The following is a 26,249-nucleotide window of genomic DNA, read 5'->3' as shown; positions in this document are numbered from 1 at the left end:
GCCATGACTGTATGCATCGTGCAATCAAATGGAGAGTGGTGGAAATACAGCCGGATTAGGGAGATTGGGATGGTTCCCCACAAGCTGCTTTCATTCCTGCTGCTGCGATGCTTACCAGCACACATGAACGGAGTGCTCCTGCCAGGACTCGGAAACCAGCGTGGGATTGTACAGATAATAGATTCTTCTCATATTTGGGCCTGTGGAAACTGCTGCTGCTCTCTTCTTCTCATGGGGACAGCTGGTTTTTACTCTCTGCCTCTGATTTCTAAAGGGAAGCTTCTCACCCACATCCTCGCTTTCATGCCACTTGTTGCTTTTGCTGCGGTGTCTGGTGGGCCATGTCCTGTTTCTGCTGCTCTTTTCACCAGAATTCTTGCCTGGAGTGGGGCTCCAGCACTTCCTACTCTGCTCAGAGATGAGGTCCCTCGATAATGGCATGGACCACATCCCTTCCTTTGGGGAGAGAAGAGACCTTCCAGCATTGTCCATCATGCTGTGGTCCATCCCACCTCCATCTCGGCTACTTTCCCACCTGGCTCCAGTAGATTTCCCCCAATGGTGCCTACCTGATGAGGGATGTTGTCTCTTCCCATGGATCTTGCTTACCTTTAAGTGCACCACAGGCAGAGGAAACCCTGGCTTCTCTGCATAGTCCATCTAAGCCCACCCTGACCCTGGATAGTGCGGTCCTACCCCTGTCCCCACATCTCTCCCCATTCCCTGTCCCCCACTTCTCTAGCACTGGCCACAGCAGGTGAGGGTCAGTTTATCTCAATCCAACTGAAATCTACTCCTGCAGCATCAAAAACACGTATAATTTGTTCTCAGCCAACTCAGCGGGCAGATCTGACTCACCCCACCAGAGCTGGTGCTGACACAAGAGAGGAACGTGCCTGCCTCAGGCCGCACGGGGCAAGCTCCCCAGGAGGTACAGGGCAGTCCTGGGCATCCTTCCTTCATGCTTTTTATCCCAACAAAAAGCTCAGAGCATCCTGGGAGCAGGCTGTCCTTGAGTTGAAGTCAAGGTTGCTCTAGCTTTGGCCTTCAAAAGTGTCTCCTGATACAACACGCCCCATCCCAGAGGTCAGCTGAGGGAGAGCCCATGTCGCTGCAGGACGGCCCCTTCTGCCTCTGCCGGTCTTGAACTCTTTCAACTGCTGGTTATTAATTCCGTACAAGCCTTTGAGTTGTGGATATAATTCACATTTAATCTGACAATGGTTTACAACATCACACAATATTGTAGTGAAGAGGAAAATATCAACGTGTCCAGCAATGATTACTGCAGCATAACAAACTCCAGGTAGGACTAAATGAAACCCAGTTTTGCAGTGGGCCAAAGAATCACTACATCCAGGCTACTTTGGACATAAAAATAGGTGGAGGAACGAGTGAACTGGAATTTGTTTAAAAGGACATTAACCTCTTTGGTAGTAGCCCGTCCTCTCCACCACCAGACATGACAACCCCAGAAAGACTGACAGCTTTAAGAAATTAAGCAGGCCTATCTCCAACTTCATGTGTGTTGCATTCAAGTAAGACAAAGAAGCAAATACTGACAACTAATTGGACTTTCTCATTTTTTTTTTTTTTTTACTTTTAATAGTCTAACATATTGTTAATAACATAATTGGCACTTCAAAATATATATTATTTTATTTCAACAATATTCCCTTAACTCTGTAGTTGTACTTGGAAGAAAAACCACCTTTTGCCATAAACACTGTGTTGCTGTGCAAAATGCTAGTTTGTTTGCGCTAGGTTATCTCCACAGTGCAACTGGGACCAGGCTCACATTTACAACGGTTTCTACTGCCACTTCCTCTGTGTTAAAAATTGACATTTTTCTATAAAAACACAAACAAAGAAAGTTTTACTGCATTAAAAAAGCCCTACTGTCAGTTGAGCGCATTTCCATTGTCACGGGCAACAGACGTTCTCTGAGGTCCCTCTGAGCGGGTTTCGCTTTGGGTTAGAGGGAAATCTGCCGCTTGGCAGCTTCTTTCTCCTTCACAAGACAAGAGCCAGGCTTTGAATGCAAAGCGACCTGGCTGAGCGCCAGGCACATGGGCAGAGTAGTGTTCATCTATTTTTTATTATAATACAAAAGGAAAGTCGAGTTATATAACATGGGCCTTTGTAGTGCAGTTTTCTTTTTGAATCTGTAATAGATAAGAGGGGAAATTCTGTCCCTGTTTAAGACTTCATATGGTGAGAGATGGCTGACATCTGAAGTTGCAAGAAGTCACCAGGCATCTGGCCACTGATTTTAGTGGTGGGGTGGATTTTTTTTCTTGCACACATGTTGGGTGTTTTGTCCAGATGTCTGACTGAACCCAACCCAAGAGCTGTACTTTGCTAAAAAGAAGTCCCTATCCTCTCGCTAAAAGCAGAATTTAAAAAATCACACTAAATACAGTGAACTAAAACCACAGCTGGATTGGTCAAACAGGTACAAAAGGATTAATCTCAACAGCAGCATTAGGATGTTTCCAGCACGCAGAAGGGAGAAGGTCGACGGTTATCAGGGGTCCTTTGGGGCACCGTGTGCTGCTCCAGAGAAGGTACTGGGGATCTGATAGGACCCTGACATTGCCAGACTTTGCACGCTGAATTCCTTCTAGGTCTGTAATGAGGTTCACTGTGCCCTGAAAGAGCTGAGCTGCTAATCACAGTCCTGGATATCGATGTACACAAAGAGGGTGGAGGACGAGTACGGGTCTCCATTCTTGGTCAGAAGATGGATGTGGCGGTAACCTGGAAGAAACACAGATAGTAACTGGCCTTTAGTCTGGTTGGAAAAATGTTTGCTAACATTTGCCAAGACCTTGCAAAAACATCTCCCTGTCACACGAGTGTTTTGCTCCCAGTACCCCACAGAACAGATAGGTCTGAGAGGCATGGCTTTGGGCATCAGTAACGTAACGTGCCCAAGGCCACTGGTGACCAGGGAATCCCTTCCCCAGAGACAGTGTTAACAGCTGCCCAATAAACCATTTAGCATCTTGCCCACACCCCAGAGAGAAGACCTGTTCCGACCCGAGGTGTGATGGATCTAGACTGCTCATCTAGGACACCAGAGCTTCCCAGAGGGCTCAGTGATTGTCAGGAACAGGGAGCAGGGCCTTACCTTGCTTCAAACTAGTGAAGGGAAGGGTGTACTGCCCGATGAAGTCGTTCTTAGTCGACATGTCAAAGTCTTCCACCACAAACCGGACCAGGGCAAGTGCAGGGATTTCGATGTCAAATGTAAACTCTTCGTCCCACTTTGGGTTAAAGCCTGAGCAACACAGACAAGGATGGAGGTCAGAGCTGCTCACAGACAAGGAAGGAAGTGAGAGATGCTCACAAGCAATGATGGAGGTCAGAGACGTTGGTGAATAAGGATGGAGGGCAGAGATGCTTGCAACAGGATGGAGACTTTGCCTGACTGCCAACCTAATCTGACCCAGGCCAAAGGTATCAGAAGGTGCCGAGACCGTTGTTCCCAGCTCTGACACTGTTTTTCTACCTGGTATTAATAAACCCTTCAGCTTAGGCTGCTCACCCATAGACCCCAGCACCACGCTCCCAGAAGGCAGCGAGGAGCAGGAGGGAGCCGAGCTGAGGTCTTTGGTTGCCATTGGACCAGCTGCAAGTTTTTACAGCCCTAAACCAGAGAGGAAGCTGTGCCTTTGTGTTGTGACAGCCTGCCGGGGCCTTAAGCCTCACTGCGTGCTCGAGGTACACCCATCTGTCACCACTCTGTGCCTCAGTTTCCCTTTCTGCAAGAAACATTAATGAGGAGTGTCTGATTACAAAAAGCATCATCAAGTCTGTGGACAAAATGTTTTATGTCTCCCTGTGTAAGGGCAGTGTCTGAGACAGGCAGACTAGCCCCACTTCTGTTATGGATAAGGATCTTGTGATCCGGACTCACAAAACAAACAAAGCCGTGACTGTCACATCAGATGAGAGATGAAGAGCAAGCTCAGAGCTCGCTCTCCAGGTCACAGTGGGTGTTCTCTGCAGTTTCAGTAAACCACTCCCCAGAAACAAACAGGAGGAGAGGACATCCTGTTTGAAACCCTGCTGTTATCAGCCCAGCCTGTGCAGAGCGGAAGTCCAAGGACAGCAAAACATCAGCTCAAGCCTGCTCTGGTCATGGGGGGGGGAGGTCTGCGGACGATTTGGCAGGAGGCAGGGATCTTTCAGCTAGCCCTGAAGGTGCTGAGATGGGCTGTGGACAGTGCCATAGCAAAATACGTGTGCTGGATTGGTGCACTTTATTTGGACTTTGATGGGATTAAATCAACTGGACTGTTCAGACAACAGACACCTGCTCCTGACTCCCTTCATCCTTGGGAAGAAAACCAGTGGTGCTGATCCCATGGGAGCAGAAATCATGAAAGTTGAGGGAAAGTCATTGGCCCTAGGCCAGTAGGTTTCACTGTTCAGATATCTACAGGGGATTTTTCAACCCATCTCAGAGCCACAGTGAGATTCTTCGAGCTGCTGAGCCAGCAGGTTCCCACAGCCTCTCGAGCTCCATGAGGCCCTGATCTGTGTCCACAGCCCCTGCTTCAGTCCCACTAGCATCAAACCAGGTGAGCTGCTGAAGCATGGTCTCATATCTGAAACCTCAGCCCGTGAAATGCAACCCCCTCTCTGCAGCCATCCCTTTCCAACATTGATGTTTTCATGGTTTGATTCACTTTTCATTGGGCAACACTCCCTCCAGCATCCCTCCGGCATCGCTCCAGTATCCCTCCATCCAGTCAAGGGCTGGCCGTGGAGCCAGGTGTGCTGAGCAGCCCTGAGGAACAGGCCTGGCAGGTCTGAAACGTTCCCTACGCAGCTTTCACTGAGACATTCACAGCTTTCACTCAAGACATTACAAAAATCATTGCAGGTGATGGAAATGGCCGTGAGTTTTAGGAGCCAGGCCAGATTTACTCAAACAGGAAAGAGGAAAAGGGAAACATTGTTAGCAGGGAGGAAAATACGCATTAGCTTTCTAGCACTTGGCTTTTACTCCACACAGAAAAGCAGAGTGTGTGTGTGTGCGCGCGCGCGCGCGCATGCGTGCGTGTGTGTACCCGTGTGTTTGTTAGTGGGAGGGTGAGGACTGATTTCTCATTACTCCCACAGGAGAGAGGGCTGAACTTGCCCTCTGCAAACTCAGGAGGCCACAATATTCAGACCCTTACTGCACAGAGGGAAATCACAGCCGTGTTTGATGAGAAATGGTCCATGGGGAGGTGAAGTGTCTGTGAGACTTCTAAGGTCAATGTTGGGTAAGGCTGGAGGCCGGCTCTTTGGAGCTTGGGGCTGACAGCTTTCATCCCTCATCTGCAACATTACTGTGATGTGCATTAATTTAGCACCAGTGCCATTTTGGCTGAGAGGATGAGCAGATGCCATTTACCCACCTCATGAGGATGCTCTAAGCTACAGGAAATGTTCTCCTTTTGCACAGACTAAGTTCTGTATGAGAAGAGGCTGAGAGGTCAAGTTATTTAGCCTGGAGAAGGCTAAGGGGTTATTATTGCCATCTTCCACTACCTTCTTATAGAGAGAATACAGCCAGCTTGTTCTGACAGGTGCACAGTAAAAGTATGATGCATAACAGACACAAACTGCAACAGTGGGATTTCTGGTTAAAAATAGGGATATCTTATTTTATCATGAGGTCAGTCAAAGACTGGATCACTAGAGAGAGTCCAGAGAGCCTGAGGAATCTCCATGTTCTCAGACATTCAAAATTCATCTGAACATCTTGAGTTAACTTTGAGGTTGGTCCTGCTTTGGGCAGAGGCTGGAACAGTCAGCTCCAAAGTCCCTTGCAACCTCAATCTTTTGTGAGTTTGTGACACTTTCAGGATAAAATCAGCCTCACAAGAAGCCTTCTCCAGGAAGATCTTGGTGGGGATCTGTGCATCCCAAGTCAAGTCCAACTGCATGGAGGTAAAGAGCACTCCCAAACCTCTAGCTCTGCAGATTTGGCAGCCAGCCTCAAAACAACTCATATGGCTGATGTTGTTTTGCAGGGAATTTGTCTCCAAACATTTTAGAGAGAAAAAAGAGGAAAGAACCCCTGAAAGTAATTCTCCACAGGGACATCAGTCTGTGGGGCTAGTTCATGCCACCAACAGTCTATAACCAGGGTTCCTGCACTGAAGTAGGCCAACAGCATCTCATATGTCTGCTTAGCATGGCAGGCTCAGGTGCACCTGGGCAGATCTTGGCAAGGAATACTCTGCTACATGAAACCACAGGGTTACTGCCCCAGGGGAGCATGGCATGGAAGAAAACCCCTTACCATTGTTTTCAATGACTTTGGTCTGCTTCTTGTTGTTATCCTGTTGGACACCGTGGATCTCTATTGTTACCTTAGGATCAACGATAGAGTTTTTGCTTTTGTTCACCTTGGGCAGCTGCTGACCAGAGATGATCTATAGAGGAAAGAGAGGAAGAGTTCAGGACATCATTAGGAGCGGGGGCTCCCTGGCAAACTTTCCTCTTCTCTGGGAGTGCAGGACCTGTTGTGACAAGCTGGTGCTGCTCTTTCAGAGCCAGCTTTGTGACATCCTTCAGAGGAAGTCATCATGAGCCAAAGTACCTAATGAACATTTCTCCAGCCCAGCCAGCTGGTTAGGGGGCAGAGAACTTTTCTAACTGTCCCCACACTGATCAGATGATACTTGGAAACAACAGTGGTGACTGTTGACTGCGTGTCTGCCTGTATGTTTCTGTAACGACAGTGAATATTGTCATTAACCTCTGCTATTGCCAAACATTAAAAATATAATGATGAGAGCCCGTGTAGGACTAAAGCAGAGACCCCAGCAGTGGGAAATGAGTAGGGTTAGGATAATATTGGTCAGGAGGGACCAGGGGAAGGAGAAGGTACAATCTACACACACCCCCTGAAGGTGGATGCTACTGAGACATTTTCCATCTTCTATTCTTACTTTAAGCAGAAGTTTCTTCTTTGTCCCCCATGTTCCTTCTGTGATGGATTTTGGATTGAATTTGGTTTGCTCATCCCGGAGGAATTCCGGCTTTAAGACATACCCAGAAAACCCATTGTCCTGGAACCGACCCTGGTAGACATCCATTTCTGTGCCTGCTGTCTGGAAATTTAGAGCAACTGCAACATAAATAAATAAATTCAGTCACTTTCAGATAAATAAATGGGAGTCTTTTTATACTAATTCTGTTCACATGAAATTGTACTTCATGGACATAAACATTGGCTTTTCCATGCTTCAAAGAGCAGTGATAAACTCACAGTCTGCTACCCCACAGGATTTCTTGCATTCAGAGACAGTAGAGACAGGAGGAGCCATTACAGCCATTTCAGTTGTCCTCCTGCCTGCCACAGGGTCAAAAAGTGTCCTGCATTGAATTTCTGTCACCTGGTTGGGCAACTGCATCTTTCAGATAAAGCTATTCACTTCTATGCTGAAGGAGTTATCTCCTGCAGGGAAGCCAGCAAATCCTTCTCAGATTGTTTTTCTGGCTACTTAGCCTCATTATAAAACCTCCTTTCCAGCCCAGATATGCCTATTTCCACCTACCGTCCTGAAGGCCATTGATGCCTTTGTTGGTTAGACTAGAGAGCTACTCGCTGTCTGAACTCCTCGTGCAAGAATACAGAAGCTGTGATCAAATCATCTCTTTATTGTCCCCTGTCTAAAATAGATCAAGCCTCACTGGTGTCCTAACATCAGGCAGATTTCTTGTATTCTTTCCAATTTGCCACTGTCTTTTTAAAAGCGTTCATGTCAAATCTGGAAGCAGTCTTAGTAACAGTTTCGCTAATACCACATAGGGAGCGCACATGGACCCCAGCACCTCCTCAGTACTCCATTGATTTCTCAAGGGTGATGCTAACCAATTTAGCAACTTCTAAAGGTCCTGGGTCCTACATACCCTGTAATACTTGATGACCAAAAGCATTTTAAGGCAGTCCCTTGTTTTTTGATCTGCAAGCAAGACTTTAATAACTGCAGTATACTGGTTTTACTAGGAGCTGCAAGTACTCATGGCTTCTGAAAGAAGTTTATTTTGAGTGCCCAAATACTGAATTCAGGTCAGATAAGGCATGCAAGTCTGGCCTTAGTGTACCCTGAGGGACTTGATGTTGCTTGCCTCCCAGGGACTCTCCTGAGGCCAGGCTCAATGCTGGGGAGGCAGGCCAATGGGTGGTACTTGTGCCCCCACACGGGTTGCAGCACCCAGCGAGTTCATATGCTGCCAGGCACATCCAGCCCATGCAGGTCCACGTGGCTGGGGGTCAGGGAGCCCTACATCTGCAGCTTCTCTTGTTTGGCTGGGCCACATAGGCACAATGGGGAAATGTCCAACAGCCAGTACCACCAAGAGAGCCAAGCACGTCATCGCCAGCCTGCCCACTTACCACTGCAGCAGGTTTCCTGGATGATAGCTACAACACAATTCACTTAACTGACTCTGAGACCCTTGTTTTCATCAAATCTCTGAGACATCAATATACCATCAGGAGCCTCAACACCCTGGGAGTAGGTGTGATACACTGCTTCGACTACAGAGAACAGCTCAGGCCATGGCTTGGCCCTTATGGTTATGGCCTTGTCCTAAGGCTCAAGAGAGCTGAGTTCAATTTACATCTCTGCCAGAGATTTCAGCACACTTTTCAGTAAGTGACTGCAACTCCTGGTTTCTTCCTCCTTTGTTAAATGTCAGTAACTCTGCTTCCAGTGAAATTGCAGGGATGTGCAAATGAATGTGCAGGAAAGGCTCTCCTAACAGTTTTGAGGTGGGCCAGAAAATGGTCTATGAAAAGTCACTGAGCATTGTCTGAAGAGCTGATCTCTCCCAGTGACCACTGAGCCTCTCCGCCTGCAAATGGCTTGAGATCACACATCTACCTCAGCTGAAGCCCCTCCATAGCCGGGTCATGGGCGACCCAGCCAGGTTGACCCTCTCCAACCTTCCAGTTGCACCCACCAATCTGGCAGCCAACATTCCACAAGTCGACGGGGTTGTAGTTGGAAGAATCTGTCCTCCAGCCTGCAGGGTAGATCCGGCTCAGGTGCCTGATGTTGTGATGAATAAAATTGGTTCCTACAGAAAAAAAAAGAAGAAAATTGTTCTTTCAGTGATGGGGGCTACTTTTAACTCTTCTTGATGCTGCTGTATAAATTACTCCTCCACCTAGCAAGTCTGGCTGAATGTGAACTGCCTGTATAAATGCCCTTTTTGGTAACAGCCTCTATGATATTAAGTTATTCCCACTGTTTCTCAGTGACATGCATGTCCAAAGAGATCATAACCCGCATCTTTCAGGATTCCTTTCCCTCGTGCTTAACCACCACCAGCTGTCCCTTTATGGGGGACTGGGACAGAGAACGGTCTTTTGCCAGGGCAATATATACCAGATTCCTGGGCTAGTTTCAGAGCTTTGCTCTCTGTGAACGATGACATCTCGTAGAAAGCCCGAGGATGGCTGGGGTCCTCAAAGCCATTGAAATGGACGCTCTTGCAGTAGACAACTGTGTCTGACAGCTCCTTGGCCAGCTTCAAGGTGTCACTCTAAAAGCAAGAGAGCAAGAGGTTTGTGGGGAGTTTCTGCAGTCATACTCAAAAGTAATAATCATGTTTTGTCCAGGATCCCTGGGGCTTCTCTTCTCCACCATCTTCACATGAAAAGGCTGCATGCTATCAACACTCAGTGACACCTCTATGCAGGGAGAGGGTGGAAAAGGGGCAGACTGCTTTGCCATCAGTGGGACTGAATGTATTTATATCATCTATTAGCATGGAGACTGCTAATCCCTCCTCTCAGAGCATCAGTGCCCTCTCAGCCCATCCTGGCCTCTCCAATGATATTCCTGACTATCAATAATATTTCACCTGGGCTGTCCCTCCTTCTGCATTTATTTGCATCTCATTATATAAATGAGTATTTCAGCTTGGTCATCACAGCTTACAAGTCATTAGGGCCACAAACACAGGAACAACCCAATCAGCCTGTATTGGTGAGCTAAGAGAGGATTTCACACAACAGATGCTTTGCTGTCCCAGCACCCTTGTTGCATGATGTCCTCCAGATGGATTCTCTCTTTGTTGGTGGGATATCCTTTCTGCTGCTTTCTGTATGATCACTTGTATTTCAGCACCAATGGCTGTCTCCAGTTGCTAAACTTTACAACTGAGCCTTAGCAATGGATTTTCCATACTATCCTGGTCCCAGGCATACAAACCTGGAAATAAGGGGAAGGGAAGGTTGTTTTGGCCTCCACAGAGCTTGGGCTTTTTCCTATTGAACTAGGAAGGTCTCACAATGCTTTGATGTCTCCTACTCCACAGCCACATTCATTGGTGTAAAGGTGAAGTGAGAGCCACCAGCTCCCATCGGAGGCAAGAAAAGAAAATGATAGACTTCAAAATTATACACATTATTGACTACGGTTCAGAGAAAGAAATAAGACCCGCAAAGACTGAGCAAATCAGCAACGGAAAGCATAGATCAGACCAGAGGCAATGTCAATCAGCTTTGCCATCAGTGGGACTGAATGTATTTATATCATCTATGAACCTGGTCCATAAGGGATACAACCTTCACAATGACCTGCAGTCTGGAAAAATGAATGCCCTCACATGAGGGAGCAAAACACTGGTGTAAAGGCAAGCCTTTTCCTCCCAGAAATATACACCCCAATTGCTTTGGTAACCAGCCCCTCCTTCCCCATAGATCCCTTCCGTCCCTCCTCTGAGTCAGAAAAACATGGCCAGTGAGGGTGCAGGTATGTCCCAAATGTGACAAGAAAAGCACCAGTCTCTGGTAATAAACAGTCATGACGGTCCCATGACAAACAGATTTCTGGAAATCAGACAGAGATAGATTTAACATGTGCTTCCATAAATGCTACATGGTCTGTCCCAGCTGCAGAGTCTTCCAGCCTTATTTTAAGGAAAGAAGCTAACCTTCATGCTTGGCAGGCTCTGCAGGATCTCTGTTTGTGCTTGGGACAGAGATCGTTAAGCTCAGCAAGGATCAGGATCCTTAGCTCCAGCGATTTCAACAATTCACCCTTACATATCACCAGCTGAGTAGCTGGAACCACACTGAAAACTGTCTTAGCTGGGAATATATTAAATGTATTTCAATTGCTTTCCTTTTTTTTTTTCTTTAGACATGGTACAAAACCCACCTAGAAACTGGCTGAGTCATAGGATAAGCTAACAAGATGGGATTTCCTGATGCAGGACTTCTGCAATAGGCAAAAATCTAGTTTATAGCTTTTCTCTCCAGGTCTGCCTCTTTTCGGGACTCAGTTACTTCTTTTATTTACCTTCCCCTTCTGCTGTATCTCAGTCTTTACTGATTCATCTTCGATTTCAGCAGCTTCATCTTCATCAGAGACATCCTCAGCCTCTAGGTTGTTGTTCCCATTTGTTCCGGCAGGGTCCTCCTGCCTGCTCAGCTTCTTGCCTTTCACAAGAATCTTCCATTTCAATTGCTGCATAAGGAAAAGTGGACAAAACAGCTGGTGATTAGAAAAGATCCTGGCCTGCCCTGAAGGACCAAGGATATAACAGCTCCTCAGCAGCAACCACGGCTAGAGCCTTTTAGAGTTGCATCAGTCACAGGTTATTATCAATAGATACAAATAAAAAATAAGTCTGTTTATTCACTGAGTTCTTGCCCTGCCTCTGGCCAGTCTCTGAGACCACAAGCCATGAGTTGGAAAACCCCAGACAGCCTGCAGGTTCCCCTCTGATACAGAGCTGTCCGTCCCCTCAACTAGTCAAAAGCTCGTGCTGTTAGTGGCAATAAAAACATACTATATTTTTCAAAACTGAATGTGGGTCAGCAAACAGAGCCAAGCCTGGAGGTCAGGGCTCATGGGAGCTATTCACAGCACTGTTTCTGCCCCTCTGTGTGGCCAAGTTATTTAATCTACCCCAGTCTCTGCAATGTGCCATTATAAACACACACAACTTGGGAAATGGTGTGAAATCCATGCAGGGTCTGAAGCAGTGCAGCCCTCTGCTCCACTAGACATTTTAATGGGGAGAGAGGTCCACTAATTTATGGACAGGTGCCTCCTGCATAGCAGACATGGGGTTTTCATATGTAAGAGATCTTGCAGGTGAAACCTTTGGGTGCTGACAGCCCGAGGAAGAGTTCCCAGACCCTTCCCAGAGATACCTCCTCTTCTGAAAAGAACTCATCCTGGCACTGCTATTGTGGTACAACACTAGTAATAACCAGCAGCATGTGCCAACGTAACACAGTTGGCTGCTGAGCTAATCCAAGGAGCACATTTCTTGTGCTGAATCAACTCTCTTCAGTCTCTTTCAAAGTCCACATAAAATCTCAGGTGAAGGAACACACCAACAGCGCATGGTTCATCACAGACCACCATACCGCTGATGTATCTCTTGTGCAAGATCTGACTGTGGGAGGAAGGCTGAAGCCTGGAGAGGGCTGACTCTGAACCCGAACAAGGCAGTGGCGATGCTGACAGCAGGAAGCAGTACTGAGAAGGGTGACTGCCTGGGTGCAATCTCCAAGTGAGCAGATTGTGCTACAAAATCAGTTCCTTCAGCCCAGGAGCACCCCTAGATCCCGCAGCTTCCAGTGAAGTCAGTAGGAGATTTGTTGCCACATGGATGTGTTCAATAGTCCTGGCTTTGGAGGGTGCTAGTTATTCCAGAAAAAGGCAATCTCAGAATTAGCCAATGCAACCCATCACTCTGCACAGCATGTCTCCCCCTCTCTCAGTGACACCATGTATTTGCCCTTTCCACAGCAGAAAAAGCAACGTTCTCAAATGACAGGACTGTGGAAAACCAAGGATATTTTACAGAGCAGTACAGGCATTTTCTAAGAACACTATTCCCCCTTTGCGGGTGCAAGCAAATTGCATCACGTCTTTACTAAGACCAGCCCAACCCCTCACCACCCAGCTAAGCTGAGATGAAGCTTGGTTTGAGCTGAAATTTGACACTGGCACCGGAGGCAGCAGCCAAGAGCATTTTTCTTCAGCTACCACAAATGATCTGTTTACATTGGGGCACTTTCCCTGTCACTCAAAAGCTACACAAAGGCAGCTGGAAGGAACGTACCAGTTACTGGGAATAAAAGGCCCAAAGGAGCAGTCAGGGCATAGCAGTATCCTTCTCCCCATCCCCAGACCACCCTCCATCCTCCCAGCCCCTCAGCCCTCTTCCAGGCAGAGCTGTGACCTGCTTCTTCGCATCCATGGCTGGGAGATGAGTCAGCTCATCTTCAGAGTCTCACTTCAGTTTGCTGCTCACATGTCTCTAACCACCCTCCTGCCCTCAACAGCCAGGGTTGGATCCTCATCTTCCCTGTCCTTCCACAACACCAACTGGTAGAAGGTGAAATCCAGCTCTGTGTGAGTTTCTATGTTCCTGTCAATACTTTGAAGGGACAAGCCTGGAAGGATTGTACTGGGGACAGCGGGGAGGGGAGCAGAGAAGTCTCTCTTGTCCTTCACAGGCTGCAGATAGCATCCTGCTATATAATGTATTATCTCAATCTACTTTCTAATGTCCCATAAGAAACCTTACCACCTCATCTCACAGCTCAACAGTAGAGAACTACGGATAAAGTATTTGGGGCAGGTTGCTTGATTCTTAATTACCAGTAGGGCTACTAGCCCTTTTTCAGCTTGTTCAGCTCAGGACAGCCTGTCCAACGAGAGGTGTAATTTCTGGCACAAACCCATCCTAGATGACTGAATAACATCAGCAGTGAAGGCACAGCAACATGGCCTCCACCTTGTTTCCTCAACACACCCCACACCATCCTCAGTGCTGCAGTCATCCTGTCTAGACTGTGGTTACTCTGGGAAACCTTGGATGTGCTGCAGATGACCCCCAAAGGCACAGGGACACTGGTCAGCCCAAACTGCATTATACAAGACTCTTCATAGGGAGATTATGGTGGTCCCCTTTTGGCCTTGAAATCTAAGAGGTTGGCTCCCTCCTGGAGTCCTGTTGCATTGCAGAGGTTTAGCATCCCCCTCTGCAGGTGACATCCACCATGCCTATGAAGGAAAGCAGTCCATGTGCCACCTAACTCCAGAGGAGATGTATTAGCTTATTGGTCCACAACGAGGGGTGAGATTCACCCCAAAACAGTGCATTTTCATCTCCATTTCCTGCAGAAGGTGCTGTTCTATAGTAGCATTGCACTGAATCCACTGTGAAGAAGCTGCCAGTCCCAAACATTGTCTTCCTTCATTTAATATGGGTGCTAGGAAGCAAAGTCCAAAATTTGAGTGCTTATCTTCTTTAACAAGGTTTTAAATAAGCTGATACACACAGACACAAACACACACGCACTTGTTCCGTCTCTCTTGGTTCCCCTTCATGTGATATTAAGTATTTCTAGCCTGATGCGAGAGACACTCACGAGTTCAGCTCTGGTGAGCAGATCCCTTGTCTTAGGAAGAAGCATTAGCTGAAATACTCAATAAATATTCTCCAAGTAGACCACAAAGCTATTCCAATTGCCTGCGGCAAGCCCAAGGTTGAATACAACCTAAGAAAATCGGAAACACTACAAGGACACTGGACTTTACTGAGAACATACAGTGGAGTGCCCACTGGAATAGATGCAACTCTTTCCCTTCCTCATGTGCCCTGTAAATCACATTGCCTTAGTTCTCCACAAGTGGAGCTCCCCGGCTCTCCCACCTTTTCCACTGCATGCTGAACAAGCTCAGCTCTGCAAATGAAATGGTTCTTACACATGGCTTTGCTTCCTTTGGGAGTCTGTGAACCATCTTAAATGAAAGCACTGTTGATTTTATCAGAAGGAGCAAAGCTGTAAAGAGCAGAAGATTTTAAAAGATCTGCATACACATGAAAGTTTCTTCCCACCTGAAAGCCCTGACAAGGTCTGATTTCCAGTTTTCATCGCAGTGGGAGTAGAAGATTTGCAATGATCCAACTCATCAAACTTTCTGTGCCTCCTTTAGAGTCAACAGAGAGAACTAAACACTCCCAGGGTGTGATTCTTCTTGTCTGTTTAGACAAACACTTACAAGGAGGTGGACCACACCTCCAGCTCCCCTGGTTCTATTAACTAGTTCTCAAAAGGAGCCCAAAGAGAAACACTCACATATACATGGATATACAGGGTCTGAGCGCTGCTACCTTACATCCCGCTTTCAGCATGGAGATACCCATCTCCTAAAATTTCTGAGAAGCTATGAGGATTAACATTTTCATGTTCATAAGGAGATGTCCAGACCAGATGCACTAATTGATATCACATCTCCATCTGGGTATGTCTTTCAGCCTAGTTGTAAACTGAAGTGTTGCAAGGTTTAACGATGAGTGGCACCAGAGGATAAAGATAGTCTCCAGAAAAGGGGAAGAAACACATTATCAAAGGAGGTTTTGAGAGACTGGAGGGAAACTCAGCTCAAGAACTTCAGCCAAGAAGATACACTGCAGACAAGGCTGACACAACCTTGGGGAAAGGCATAGATGTGGCTTTAGGCATAAGGCAGAGGGACTTGAAGCCACATTCATGCTGAGTCTATGATGCTAAAGGAACCCTCCCGGGCAGATGGCTCCCAGGGCCCACTGCTGACTTAGAGACCTGTGACTGAACCTAGTCTGGACTGAGCTGAGACAAATCTAGAAGCATTTACTGCCTTGCCATCAGCACAGGGCAGGGCATGTCAGCCACCCTGCTACTCAGATCAGTTGTGCTGTGCCCTGCATTGCCCCCGCTATACTGGAAGTGGTTCTTGAGCCGCATGGCTAAAAGTGATGTCAAGCGGGGGGACAAAATGAGGAAAGGCTGAGAGAGCTGGGTCTGTTTAGTCTGGAGAAGATTGAGAGGGAATCTTATCAATGCTTATAAATATCTAAAGGGTGGGTGTGAAGAGGAGGAGGCCAGACTCTTCTCAATGGTGCCCAGTGACAGGACAAGGGGCAATGGGCACAAACTGGAACACAGGAAGTTCCAGCTGAACACGAGGAAAAACTTCTCCACTGTGAGGGTGACCGAGCACTGGGACAGGCTGCCCAGAGAGGTTGTGGAGCCTCCTTGTCTGGAGATACTCAAAACCGGCCTGGACGCGATCCTGTGCAACCTGCTGTAGGTGATCCTGCTTTACCAGGGGAGGTTGGAACTAGATGATCTCCAGAGGTCCCTTCCAACCCCTACCGTTCTGTGATTCTGCAATTCTGTGATTCTGTGACTTGACACAGCAATGGATGTGACTAGTGGGACAGCGGAGGTGCAGGATGGCAGAGGTCCCTGCCACTGCACTGGGGCTCCCAACTGGGGGGCTCATGGTCCTATGCATCACCCTCCAAGATGGGTCTGTTAAACCCAAAGCCACCGTCATTGCAAACGGGAAGTCCAGCAACAAATTGTTGGAGGGGTTTCAGATATGCCTGATATGCTGAATAGTCGCATGCACTGTTGGCAGCTGGTTTAGTCTCGTTCCAGGGCTGGAGTTATGCATCATTTCTAGCTGAGATGCAGGGACGGGGGAAGAGGCCCTGGCAGACCCCTGTGCAGATCAGGGATGGGGCAGAAGGGCCTGCAACAAGCAATCAGCAGCAGAGACTGGAGCAGCTCTTCCCTACAACCCTGGCACTGCCTGCAGCTTTTGTGCAGGTTTTGGCCTTTCATCCTATAGACCTTTAATTTACTATTGGAACCTAAAGACAGCAGCTTGAGGGAGACATTTAGATGCTTGTGTAGCCCAGCACTGCTCCTGAATGGAGCCGAATAAATCAGATGCCTGCCCTGGGCTATGATATGAATCGTTAGTGTGAATCTAAAGTGTGTCGATCTTCCTCTAATTACTGACACTGCCCTGCTAACACAATCTGCAGTAATTCTTCATCTATTTTTATTTCCAGCCTCTCAGCCCTCTCCCCAGTGACAGATCCCACCCTTTTTCTAATATAAAAAATATTACTTTTTCCCAGGCTTCCCCATGTCAGCTTCACAAGGAAGTTGAAAATCCAAGAGGTTTCTGGTTTGTTGTTTTTTTCCTGAATGTTTCAGCTTCAATGTATTTTCCACAAAAAAATAAAAAAAATCAGCAGTTCAGCTTTTTGCACTCTCCTAGTTCACATAACAGGAAGGCAGAGGAAAAGTACCAGAGGGAAAAGGATAGGTTTTGCTACACTGGCAATTTTTCTCCCTTTAAACTAAGGGGATGCATCCCTCCAACGGAGTATATCGTCCCAAATCCATTTACTAAGGTAGATATGGGCCCTGTAGTTCCAGCTGGGGCCACGTGTCCATCTGGGCAATCACAGCAAGAGGTTAGATGACCTCAGGAATGGGAAAAACATCTTTGGGAAGCTGGGGTCATTCTCTTACACACACATTTCTTTCCCTGGTATTTCTCCTTTCTTCATATCGTTCCCCTGGTCACAAGGCAGTGTTTTGAAAAGCCATCAGCAGTTTTCCTGATCCTGAACCACGGATAAATAGCAAGCCAGGAGGTGACCAAACACTCTGATTTTTCCAACTCAGTAACAGCCTGCAGAGACCTGTCTCCATGCTGAGTGTATCCTCGCTTCTCAAATAGAGGCAACTAGTCCGTGCCAGTGCATAGGTCCTGCTGAAGCAGCAGCATTAAAAATTATGATTCATCCTAATTTATCGCACTAGTGCCTAGGGACCAACCCAGATCAGCTTCCCTCTGTGCTAGGCATTGTATCAAGAGAGGCATGACACTCCCAAACAAAAGGGGAAAGTCAGAAAGGGAAAAGAGAAAAAGGGAGATGGAGAACAAATACAGAAGGTATTTTGGGTGGATCATTTTCCTCTCTTTTCTCCCCGGCTGACTGCCAGCTTTATCCCACTCACAAATTTCTTCCAGCTCTGGCTAGGCATTCTCATCCAATTTTTGGAAAATTAATTCTTTAGCAAAGAAATGCAATTTAAAGGGAACTGCAGCTATCCACAGAAAAGTCTGTTTCTGCAAAGTGCTTAAGAGAAAAGAAAGCTCCAGCATCAGAATATCTTTCTTGTAGTGAGGGGCCCAAAACTGAACACAGAACTCAAAGTGCAGCCTCACCAGTGCCATGTACAGGGACACAATCACTGCTGTAGTCCTGATGACCACACTATTTCTGATGCAAGCCAGGATGCTGTTGGCTTTCTTGGCCACCTGGGCACACTGCTGGCTCATATTCAGCCAGCTGTTGATCAACACCTCCAGGTCCTTTTCCACTGGGCAGCTTTCCAGCCACTCTTCTGCAGCCTGTAGCGTTGCCTGGGGTTGTTGTGACCCAAGTGCAGGACCCGGCACTGAGCCTTGTTGAACCTCATACAGTTGGCCTTGGCCCATCAATCCAGCCTGTTCAGAACCCTCTGTAGAGCCTTCCTGCCCTCAAGCAGATCAACACTCCTGCCCAACCTGGTGTCGTCCGTGAACTTACTGAAGGTGCACTTGATACCCTCGTTCAGATCATTGATAAAGATATTAAAGAGAACCGGCCCCAGTACTGAGCCCTGGGAAACATCACTTGTGACCAGCCACCAACTGGATTTCACTTCATTCACCACAATTCTTTGGGCCCGGCCATCCATACAGTTTTTTACCCAGTGAGGAGTACGCTCATCCAAGCCATAAGCTGGCAGTTTCTCCAGGAGAATGTGGTGGGAAATGGTGTCAAAAGTTTTACTAAAGTCCAGGTAGACAACATCCACAGCCTTTCCCTCATCCACTAGGCGGGTCACCTTGTCATAGGAGATCAGGTTAGTCAAGCAGGACCTGCCGTTCATACGCCCATGCTGACTGGTACTGATGTCCTGCACGTACCGCATGATGGCACTCAAGATAATCTGCTCCATAACCTTCCTCGGCACCGAGGTCAGACTGACAGGCCTGTAGTTCCTTGGATCCTCCTTCTGGCCCTTCTTGTAGATGGGTGTCACATTTGCAAACCTCCAGCCAACTGGGACCTCCCCAGTTAGCTAGGACTGCTGATAAATGATGGAAAGTGGCTTGGTGAGCACTTTCGCTAGCTCCCTCAGTACCCTTGAGCGGATCCTATCCAGCCCCACAGACTTGTGCGTGTCTAAGTGGTGTAGCAGGTCACTAACCATTTCCCCATGGATTATGGGGGCTTCATCCTGCTCCCCGTCCCCGTCTTCCAGCTCAGGGGGCTGGATACCCGGAGAACAATTGGTCTTACTGCTAAAGACTGACGCAAAGAAGGCATTAAGTACCTCAGCTGTTTCCCCATCCTTTGTCACTATGTTTCCCCCCACATCCAATAAAGGATGGAGATTCTCATTAGCCCTCCTTTTGTTGTTAATGTATTTATAGAAACATTTTTAATTGTCTTTTATGGCAGTAGTCAGATTAAGTTCTAGCTGGGCTTTGGCCCTTCTAATTTTCTCCCTGCATAACCTCACGACATCTTTGTAGTCCTCCTGAGTTGCCTGCCCCTTCTTCCAAAGGCCATAAACTCTGCTTTTTTTCCTGAGTTCCAGCCAAAGCTCTTTGTTCAGCCAGACTAGACTTCTTCCCTGCTGCCTTGTCTTTCGGCACATGGGGACGGCCTGCTTCTGCACCTTTAAGATTTCCTTGTTGACAAATGTCCAGTCTTCTTGGACTCCTTTGCTCTTCAGGACTGCCTCCCAAGGGACTTTGCCAACCAGTCTCCTAAACAGGCCGAAGTCTGCCTTCCCGAAGTCCAAGGTGGCAGTTCTGCTGACCCCAGTCCTTATTTCTCTGAGAATCGAAAACTCTCTCATCTCTTGACCACTGTGCCCAAGACAACCTCCAACTGTCACATCACCCACAAGTCCTTCTCTGTTCACAAACAGCAGGTCCAGCGGGCACCTTCCCTAGTTGGCTCGCTCACCAGCTGTGTCAGGAAGTTATCTTCCACACACTCCAGAAACCTCCTAGGCTGTTTCCCCTTTGCTGTTTTGTATTTACAGCAGAAATGGACCAGGAATGTCCTAAGTCCTGTAGGGATGTCTCCTCTGAGACCTTAGATAACAAACAAGGAGCAACAGGGCATTTTGTGCTTGATGTGCACAGGCTACTTTTACGTACTCGTATTTCTTATTCCACCACTGCCCACAGACAGTCTCTGTTCCTCAGCAAGTGCAGTTCCTACCAGTCCTCAGGCATATTGTCCACTAGTCAGCACCCACCAAGAAGACAGACCTCTCTCTTGTCCCACCCTCAGAAGGCAGGAAGTGCTAGAGCGGCATTGCTTACCTCTGGGGAGGGGAACTGGGATTTGTTTCCATCGACTGGGGCAACCAAGAGCATGTCCTGCAGGATCGTTGTCATGTGCTGAGCCATGACCTTCTGCTGATCGACACTGCAGTGATTCTCCAGGGAGATGATGACAGGGTATGGTGAGGTCTAGAACAAGACAGCAACGTACATCATCAGTGACTTTTGCAATTTTACCAGTCTATAGCAATTGATATAAACCTCAGTGCTGTTTTCTCTGGACATGAGTGTGCCAACAGTAGGGTCTAGCGTTCTGCTAAAATGAGCATTTGTTAAAAATGGACAAATTTAACTGTGCAGTAGCTACTCAGATCTTTGCTGATGCCTTCCAGAGGTGATGACAGGGCACCAGGCTGGGTCAGGATGCCTCCCACAGACTTGCTGGAGCACTTTGATGAGGCTCCCTGTGCCTCCATTCTCCACTTGCACTGTGGATCAGAGCACCTTCCTACCTCAGAAAAAGGACTGGGAAGGGAGGCTTTGAAATCATTGGGTTTGCTCAAATCTTTAGGTGACATGAATCCTTCCTCCATTCATGCATAGGCCTGATCTCATTCCTTCTGCCCTCTCCATAGTCAATTTTGTGTGCCGAAGGCATTGTCATTGTCACTGCTTTATAGCCCCAAAGGAAACTTGATACTAGCTCTCAAGTGCACTGAAGGAAAAGAGCAGAAAGCCCAGTGAGTCTGGACAGACCCAAGGTTTTTTAAAGACTGCTGGCCCAGCACTGCCATAGAAGACTCCAAACCTGTTCATTCCTTTCAAAGCAGAATAGAAGCAGTCCTTTGCATCAGTCCCTCTAAAACACATGTATATGGGTTCCTCTAAACTAGGAATGGACCCTGAGACATCAAAGCCACACCAATCATGGGCTCGTTTGCGTTTCCTACTGGGTATGCTCGAGATATTGGGCATTATTTTTAATTGCAGTGGGGTCCAGGATGCAACTGTGCTAGTATAGATTCAAACTCATCCTCAAATAGTGGTCTGACTGTTCAGCAACTCCCAGGAATGGATCTCTGCAGAAAGCAGAACATGGATGCCCAGATAGAAGGACACATCTCATACCCATGAGAAATGCTAAGGTGAAGCCTTCGTTGTTTATGCTTTTTGCTGGGAGGGCAGAGACCTACTATCGGTCTTGGTTTGTGAAATATGAGAAATCTTAGAGGGTCCCTGCTCCTTACTTTGAAAGCATAGTTCTTGATGGCCTTAATGACATCGCTGAAGAGGATCTTGGAGGTGAGAGTGTAGCCATGATAAATGACAGGTTCCGAGTTAGGGCCATCCCAGCAATCCAGTTCCACACAGCGGCAGCCTTTGGTGAGGGCTCTGGAAACAAAGAAGGGACCTGGTTGGGTTCTAAACCTTCTGCTCCATCTCAAAATGAGGGTGCTTCAGGCACAGGTATTGCCTGGGAAGGCTGATGAGAAGTTTAGGGAACAAGGGAGAAAAGAGGAGCTTGGAAAATCAGGAAAGCAGATGGAGAAAGGATGGGATCAGGAGAGCTCAGAGTCAGCAAAGAGAGCTCAAGGTTGAGCAAGGAAAGCACAGTGGGATCTGAAAAAGGTGGTGGTGAAAGTCCAAGGTAAAAATTATCCAAATAAGAAGACATAGTGAGTGCCAGATGAGAAAGGACACCCATGACTGTGCCCCAAGTCTTTTCCCAAAGATGGTGAAGAGAAGAGAAAATCAAGAGTGGTTGCATTGGAAGAAAGACAGTAAGACAGTCAGCCTTAGAAGCCAGGTCATGAAGCCTGGATGATGTGACTTCTTCATCTAGATCTGCTAAGACATAAGAAATGAATCCTCAGAGCTGTCAGGGAGAGACGTGTGGGAACTCCACCATAGCTGAGGAGACTGCTGAGGGCCAGTTTCCCAAACTGAGTCTACAAACTGAATTTCCACTTGAAACTCCTGCCTCTACATATCCATACCTGTATTTAATTTACTTTCAAATGGAGGTTCCCCCTGTACAGACTTACCTGTCTAGGAGGTGATCTTGTCTTTTTTATGGTAACTCCCTATACATTTCAGATAACACAACTCCTTTAATTCATTGCAATAAGAATCACGGGATATTTTTTTTTACAACCAAAACATAGTTCTGTAATTTTAAGATATTGTAAGAGGAATTCACACAACTACTGAAAAGCAACTTGTGCCAGATTTCACTCTCTACTCTTCTGAGCTTGTGACTCTAGACAGCCATTGTTCCCTGAGAATCAGGTAAGTAATAAACAAAGACAGAATTGCAGTCATTAGCGTGCTTATAAGCACGCACTATCTCACTTGATAAAAGTACAGGTTGTAGAAGTAACGTAAGGTGGTTGTGCATGTTAGTAAAGGCCACTGCAAACATCTTGCCATGAGACATCAGACAGCAGTCATTAAAGGCAGCATTAGGCAACACCTAATGTTCTGTCCAGACATGGTGTGGGAGCATCTGAGCTGCTAAAGAAGGACCAGGCATACGTTTCCTGATCACCCACACTACTTCCTTAGCTCATATCCCACATCCTTTTTTGGACCATTCCAACTAGGTCTCTTCAAAATAAACCCCAGCACGGTTCTAGGGACAGTCCATGCCAGGGGCTAGTCCCAAAAGGCAGTACAGATCATAAACATCATGACGGTATGCATCATTTTGGCTCCTTCCAGTCCCTACACAGTCCTCCAGCTCTATCCCAGAGATCTTTGCACCTTGTGAGCTCCTTGCACTATCTCATGCCATATTCTGCAACATACCCTCTCTGCATCATGCTTTGAAAACACCATGCTAGAGGGCTGTAATCTAGTCTCCACATGATTGCAGATATTTTAAACTACTCCCAAATGTAGTAATTATACATCTTACAGTCAGATGGACACCACAGGGGGCCCGGCAGAGACCCAGGTCACAGTGCTATGAAAAGGGGGACATGGCCAACCTGGTTTAGAAACAGCTCACCCTGATGTGAACATGGGCCAGTCTACATTACTTGGTCTTAGGATGGGAGATTGCTTCTTGGTCCTCTTGCATCTAGCAGTATAGATGCACTCTATGTCTTTTATAAGAAAGAGGTCAACCCCTCGCACACACATAAACACACACGCATACATTACCTGATATAGGCTTCTGTGCTGCTTGGACCTGTGAGCTGGTCTTCCATAAGATAGGTATTGTGTGAGGATGACACCAAGTAGTGGCTGAGAGGTTGAGTCATGTCCTGGTAAACTTTACGGTGAGAGGAGTTGAATATATTCCCATCATCAGACAGCAGGTACATCAGAAAACCATCTTTGGTCATGGCGTTACCCCTCTTGGCTGCCAGACAAATAGACAGAAAGCTTATACTGAAAATCTGACACCACCAGGTTGTGCCATCATCTTCACCATGATGCATTCTGTTCTCCAGAGGATCTCAAAGGCAGAACATGCTCCCTAGGTATTCAGCTGATAGTAAAGATATTGATGCTGTTCAGACAATGATGACAGCTTCATCTGCCTGAAAATGCTTTTAAAACCCCTCCACAATCATGGCTTTTTATGGCACTTACTGTCCTTGATAACACCTTACAAGTGTCAAAGACAGCTCTTATCTCACCTGTCTGTAGAGATCTACAGAATAAAAATCTCCATTTGAGCACTTCAAGCTTCCTTCATGCCAACACAGAGAAATTGTCAGATGTCTAAACAGAGCCAGATAAATCCTGTTTAGATTATCCAGTGAATACATTATTTACAAATAGTAAATGGAAAATAACATAACTTTGAGGAGAAATTGGGATCTCCCCATCTCGAAGGACTGAGCTAGATCTCGGTCTAATCCCCAAGCCTGACATTTGCAAAGGATTGTCCCTCTCCTGAAGGTATATCAGGATAGTGCAAAAACTGGCTATGATCCTGTGTTTGTTACTTGAATATGTCCTACGAGGTGCCCCAGACTGGCAATTCACGTAACAGTTCTGTGATTGCTCTCCTAAACAGCTGTCACCTTCTTGGCCCTCTACTCAGAGATCTCAGCATCCGATGGTGCTCACATTCAAAAACATTTGCCTCCATTCCTCCTTCTGGAGAACAGAAATATTGCTACATTATTAACTTTGCAAAGACATCTAAGGTCTTGACATTTGAATAAGCCATGAGAGACTTTCCCTCAGAAACTTTATCACCCTCTAGCCAACTCTCTATCAACCCTTCTCCAGCTGCTTGGTGTACCCAAGTCAATTGAAAAGAAATATTTCCCAGGCTCTCCTGTGCCTTCGTCTCCCAGAGCTGCTAATGTTCCCCTAGAAGACGGGTGTTTTAGAAGCAGCTGCGAGGAGAAAATGACACACATGGCTGCAGAAGAAAGCATCAGCAAAGCAATTCATAGTTCATCAAGAAAGCAAGATTTTGAAGCAAACCACCCAGGGTTTCCAACCTACCTCTTTCATTGGGCTCATATCTCTGAATTAAGGCAGGGGCAGCAACAACAGCATCTTCTTCTTGCTGTGTCTCATAGAGGAACCTCACCAGGTTCTGGCAGGACATGAACCCTTCTGCATCTGAGTACTTTTGGAAGATCTTGTCTATTTCCTTCCTCTCTGTCAGTATCTTGTAAAATTCCTCTATCTCATCATCCTCCAGAGCCTCTGTTTTGGACTTGTCACAGTGCTGTAAACGTAGAGGGGAGAAGGAGTGAAAACCTTCTTTCCTTCTGGCATATGCCAGCCGTAATCTGCACCAGGGCTACACAACGCAGAACACAAAATAATTGGAAACAGTGAATGAGAAGCACTTGGTCAACGACAATGGTTCTCACTGACAAGGCCAACAGTCATGTAACAGTTACAATTATTAATATTTACTCATGTTATTTCAGTGTGCTGAAAAGCACTGGGCATGGTCTTGAGCTCCACTGCACTGTGTACAGTGCAAACCATAAGTTAGAAGGACAGCTCAAGACAATCTAAGTACAAATTAAGGCTCAAGAGAAATGTAAGTCTTGATATCAAGAGGTGGAGGAATATAAGGAAATAAATAACTCAATGCATCTTAAACTACTGATAGAGACCATGGCGTAAAATCCAGTAAGTAAAGTGAAAAGGTCCTTCCCCTTAACCTCAGTGGGTCTGAGCTCAGGCCTCAAGAGACTGTCAAGGTTAGTAGTTGGGCTGGTTGCAAAGATGGCATCAAAACCAACTTAAAAAAAATTCTGCTAAACATGTGCATGGTTAGGTATGAAAAAATCATTCTTTTCATGGAAATTTTCCATTCTCATCCAAAACCCACCCAAGTAAAAAAATATCCACAAAATTTCAAATCAGATATCAGCTTCTCAAGGAGTTGTAATTGAAATTCTTCATGCCCCCATGTTCCTTTGTGGTTTGAACTTCTCACTAGATAACAGCTCTGACAGAGCACCACAGTCAAGGACTTGACTGTCCATGAAAGATTAGGAGTTTAAGATATACAGGTTAGTGTCTTCATGAAGGACAACAGCTTTCCCAACAACAAATACTTCCAGTTTATTTAAAATATTCCCAGATTCAATTTTTCATCAGAAATTACTGTTTTCATGTGGCAAATCCTGATATTAATGTTGTTGTTTGCTCCTGGCAGAATTCTTCATGGAGAGGTAAGCAACTATTTTTCAGTTATCTCTGGGATGTAAACCTCTGCATTAAATAATACAAGCTGAGCAAAACAAGCTGCAAGGGAAAGCACGAGCCTATGTCAGAGGAATCACTTATGGCAGGGAGCGTTACAAGGCTTCCAAGTGTTTTTCCCTGCAAATTTCAGCAATCAACCCATTTCTAGTTAATTCCTTGTTATTATGATGATTGCCTCTCTCTCAATATCTAAAGCAAGCAAATAGACCCTTAACAGTGGTCTCCTCATCGCACACCTTACATTTCAGGTAAGTCTGAAAAATCTCATTTTTTGTATGGGTGCCAAAACCCTTGCAGGACATGGCTTGCCTTACTTAATCTTTGGCCTAAAAACCTCTCTTCTCTAGGCATGAACTTGGA

The 26,249-nt window shown here is 46.6% G+C and overlaps 1 protein-coding gene across 2 annotated transcripts in view; it reads right to left on the bottom strand.

Annotated features, from left to right (window-relative positions):
• Window positions 1–1,190: 1,190 nt before the first annotated feature.
• The window catches only part of PLCD1 (phospholipase C delta 1), a 58,072-nt gene continuing 33,013 nt past the window's right edge, over window positions 1,191–26,249 (bottom strand). For both annotated transcript variants that reach the window (XM_075746763.1, XM_010310542.2), the window contains exons 5-15: window positions 24,663–24,891; window positions 23,358–23,559; window positions 21,440–21,584; window positions 20,232–20,381; window positions 11,325–11,492; window positions 9,405–9,561; window positions 8,977–9,093; window positions 6,957–7,135; window positions 6,305–6,437; window positions 3,134–3,283; window positions 1,191–2,760 (exon numbers count right to left, since the gene is read on the bottom strand). In XM_075746763.1, coding sequence (XP_075602878.1) covers window positions 2,669–2,760; window positions 3,134–3,283; window positions 6,305–6,437; window positions 6,957–7,135; window positions 8,977–9,093; window positions 9,405–9,561; window positions 11,325–11,492; window positions 20,232–20,381; window positions 21,440–21,584; window positions 23,358–23,559; window positions 24,663–24,891 — 1,722 coding nt within the window. In that variant the 3' untranslated portion in view covers window positions 1,191–2,668. The remainder of the gene's footprint in view (window positions 2,761–3,133; window positions 3,284–6,304; window positions 6,438–6,956; window positions 7,136–8,976; window positions 9,094–9,404; window positions 9,562–11,324; window positions 11,493–20,231; window positions 20,382–21,439; window positions 21,585–23,357; window positions 23,560–24,662; window positions 24,892–26,249) is intronic.

Source organism: Balearica regulorum, chromosome 2 (genome assembly GCF_011004875.1).
Source record: "Balearica regulorum gibbericeps isolate bBalReg1 chromosome 2, bBalReg1.pri, whole genome shotgun sequence".
Lineage (NCBI taxonomy): Eukaryota > Metazoa > Chordata > Aves > Gruiformes > Gruidae > Balearica > Balearica regulorum.
The sequence above is the reverse complement of the archived record's forward strand: the minus strand, read 5'-3'. Positions and strand labels throughout refer to the sequence as shown.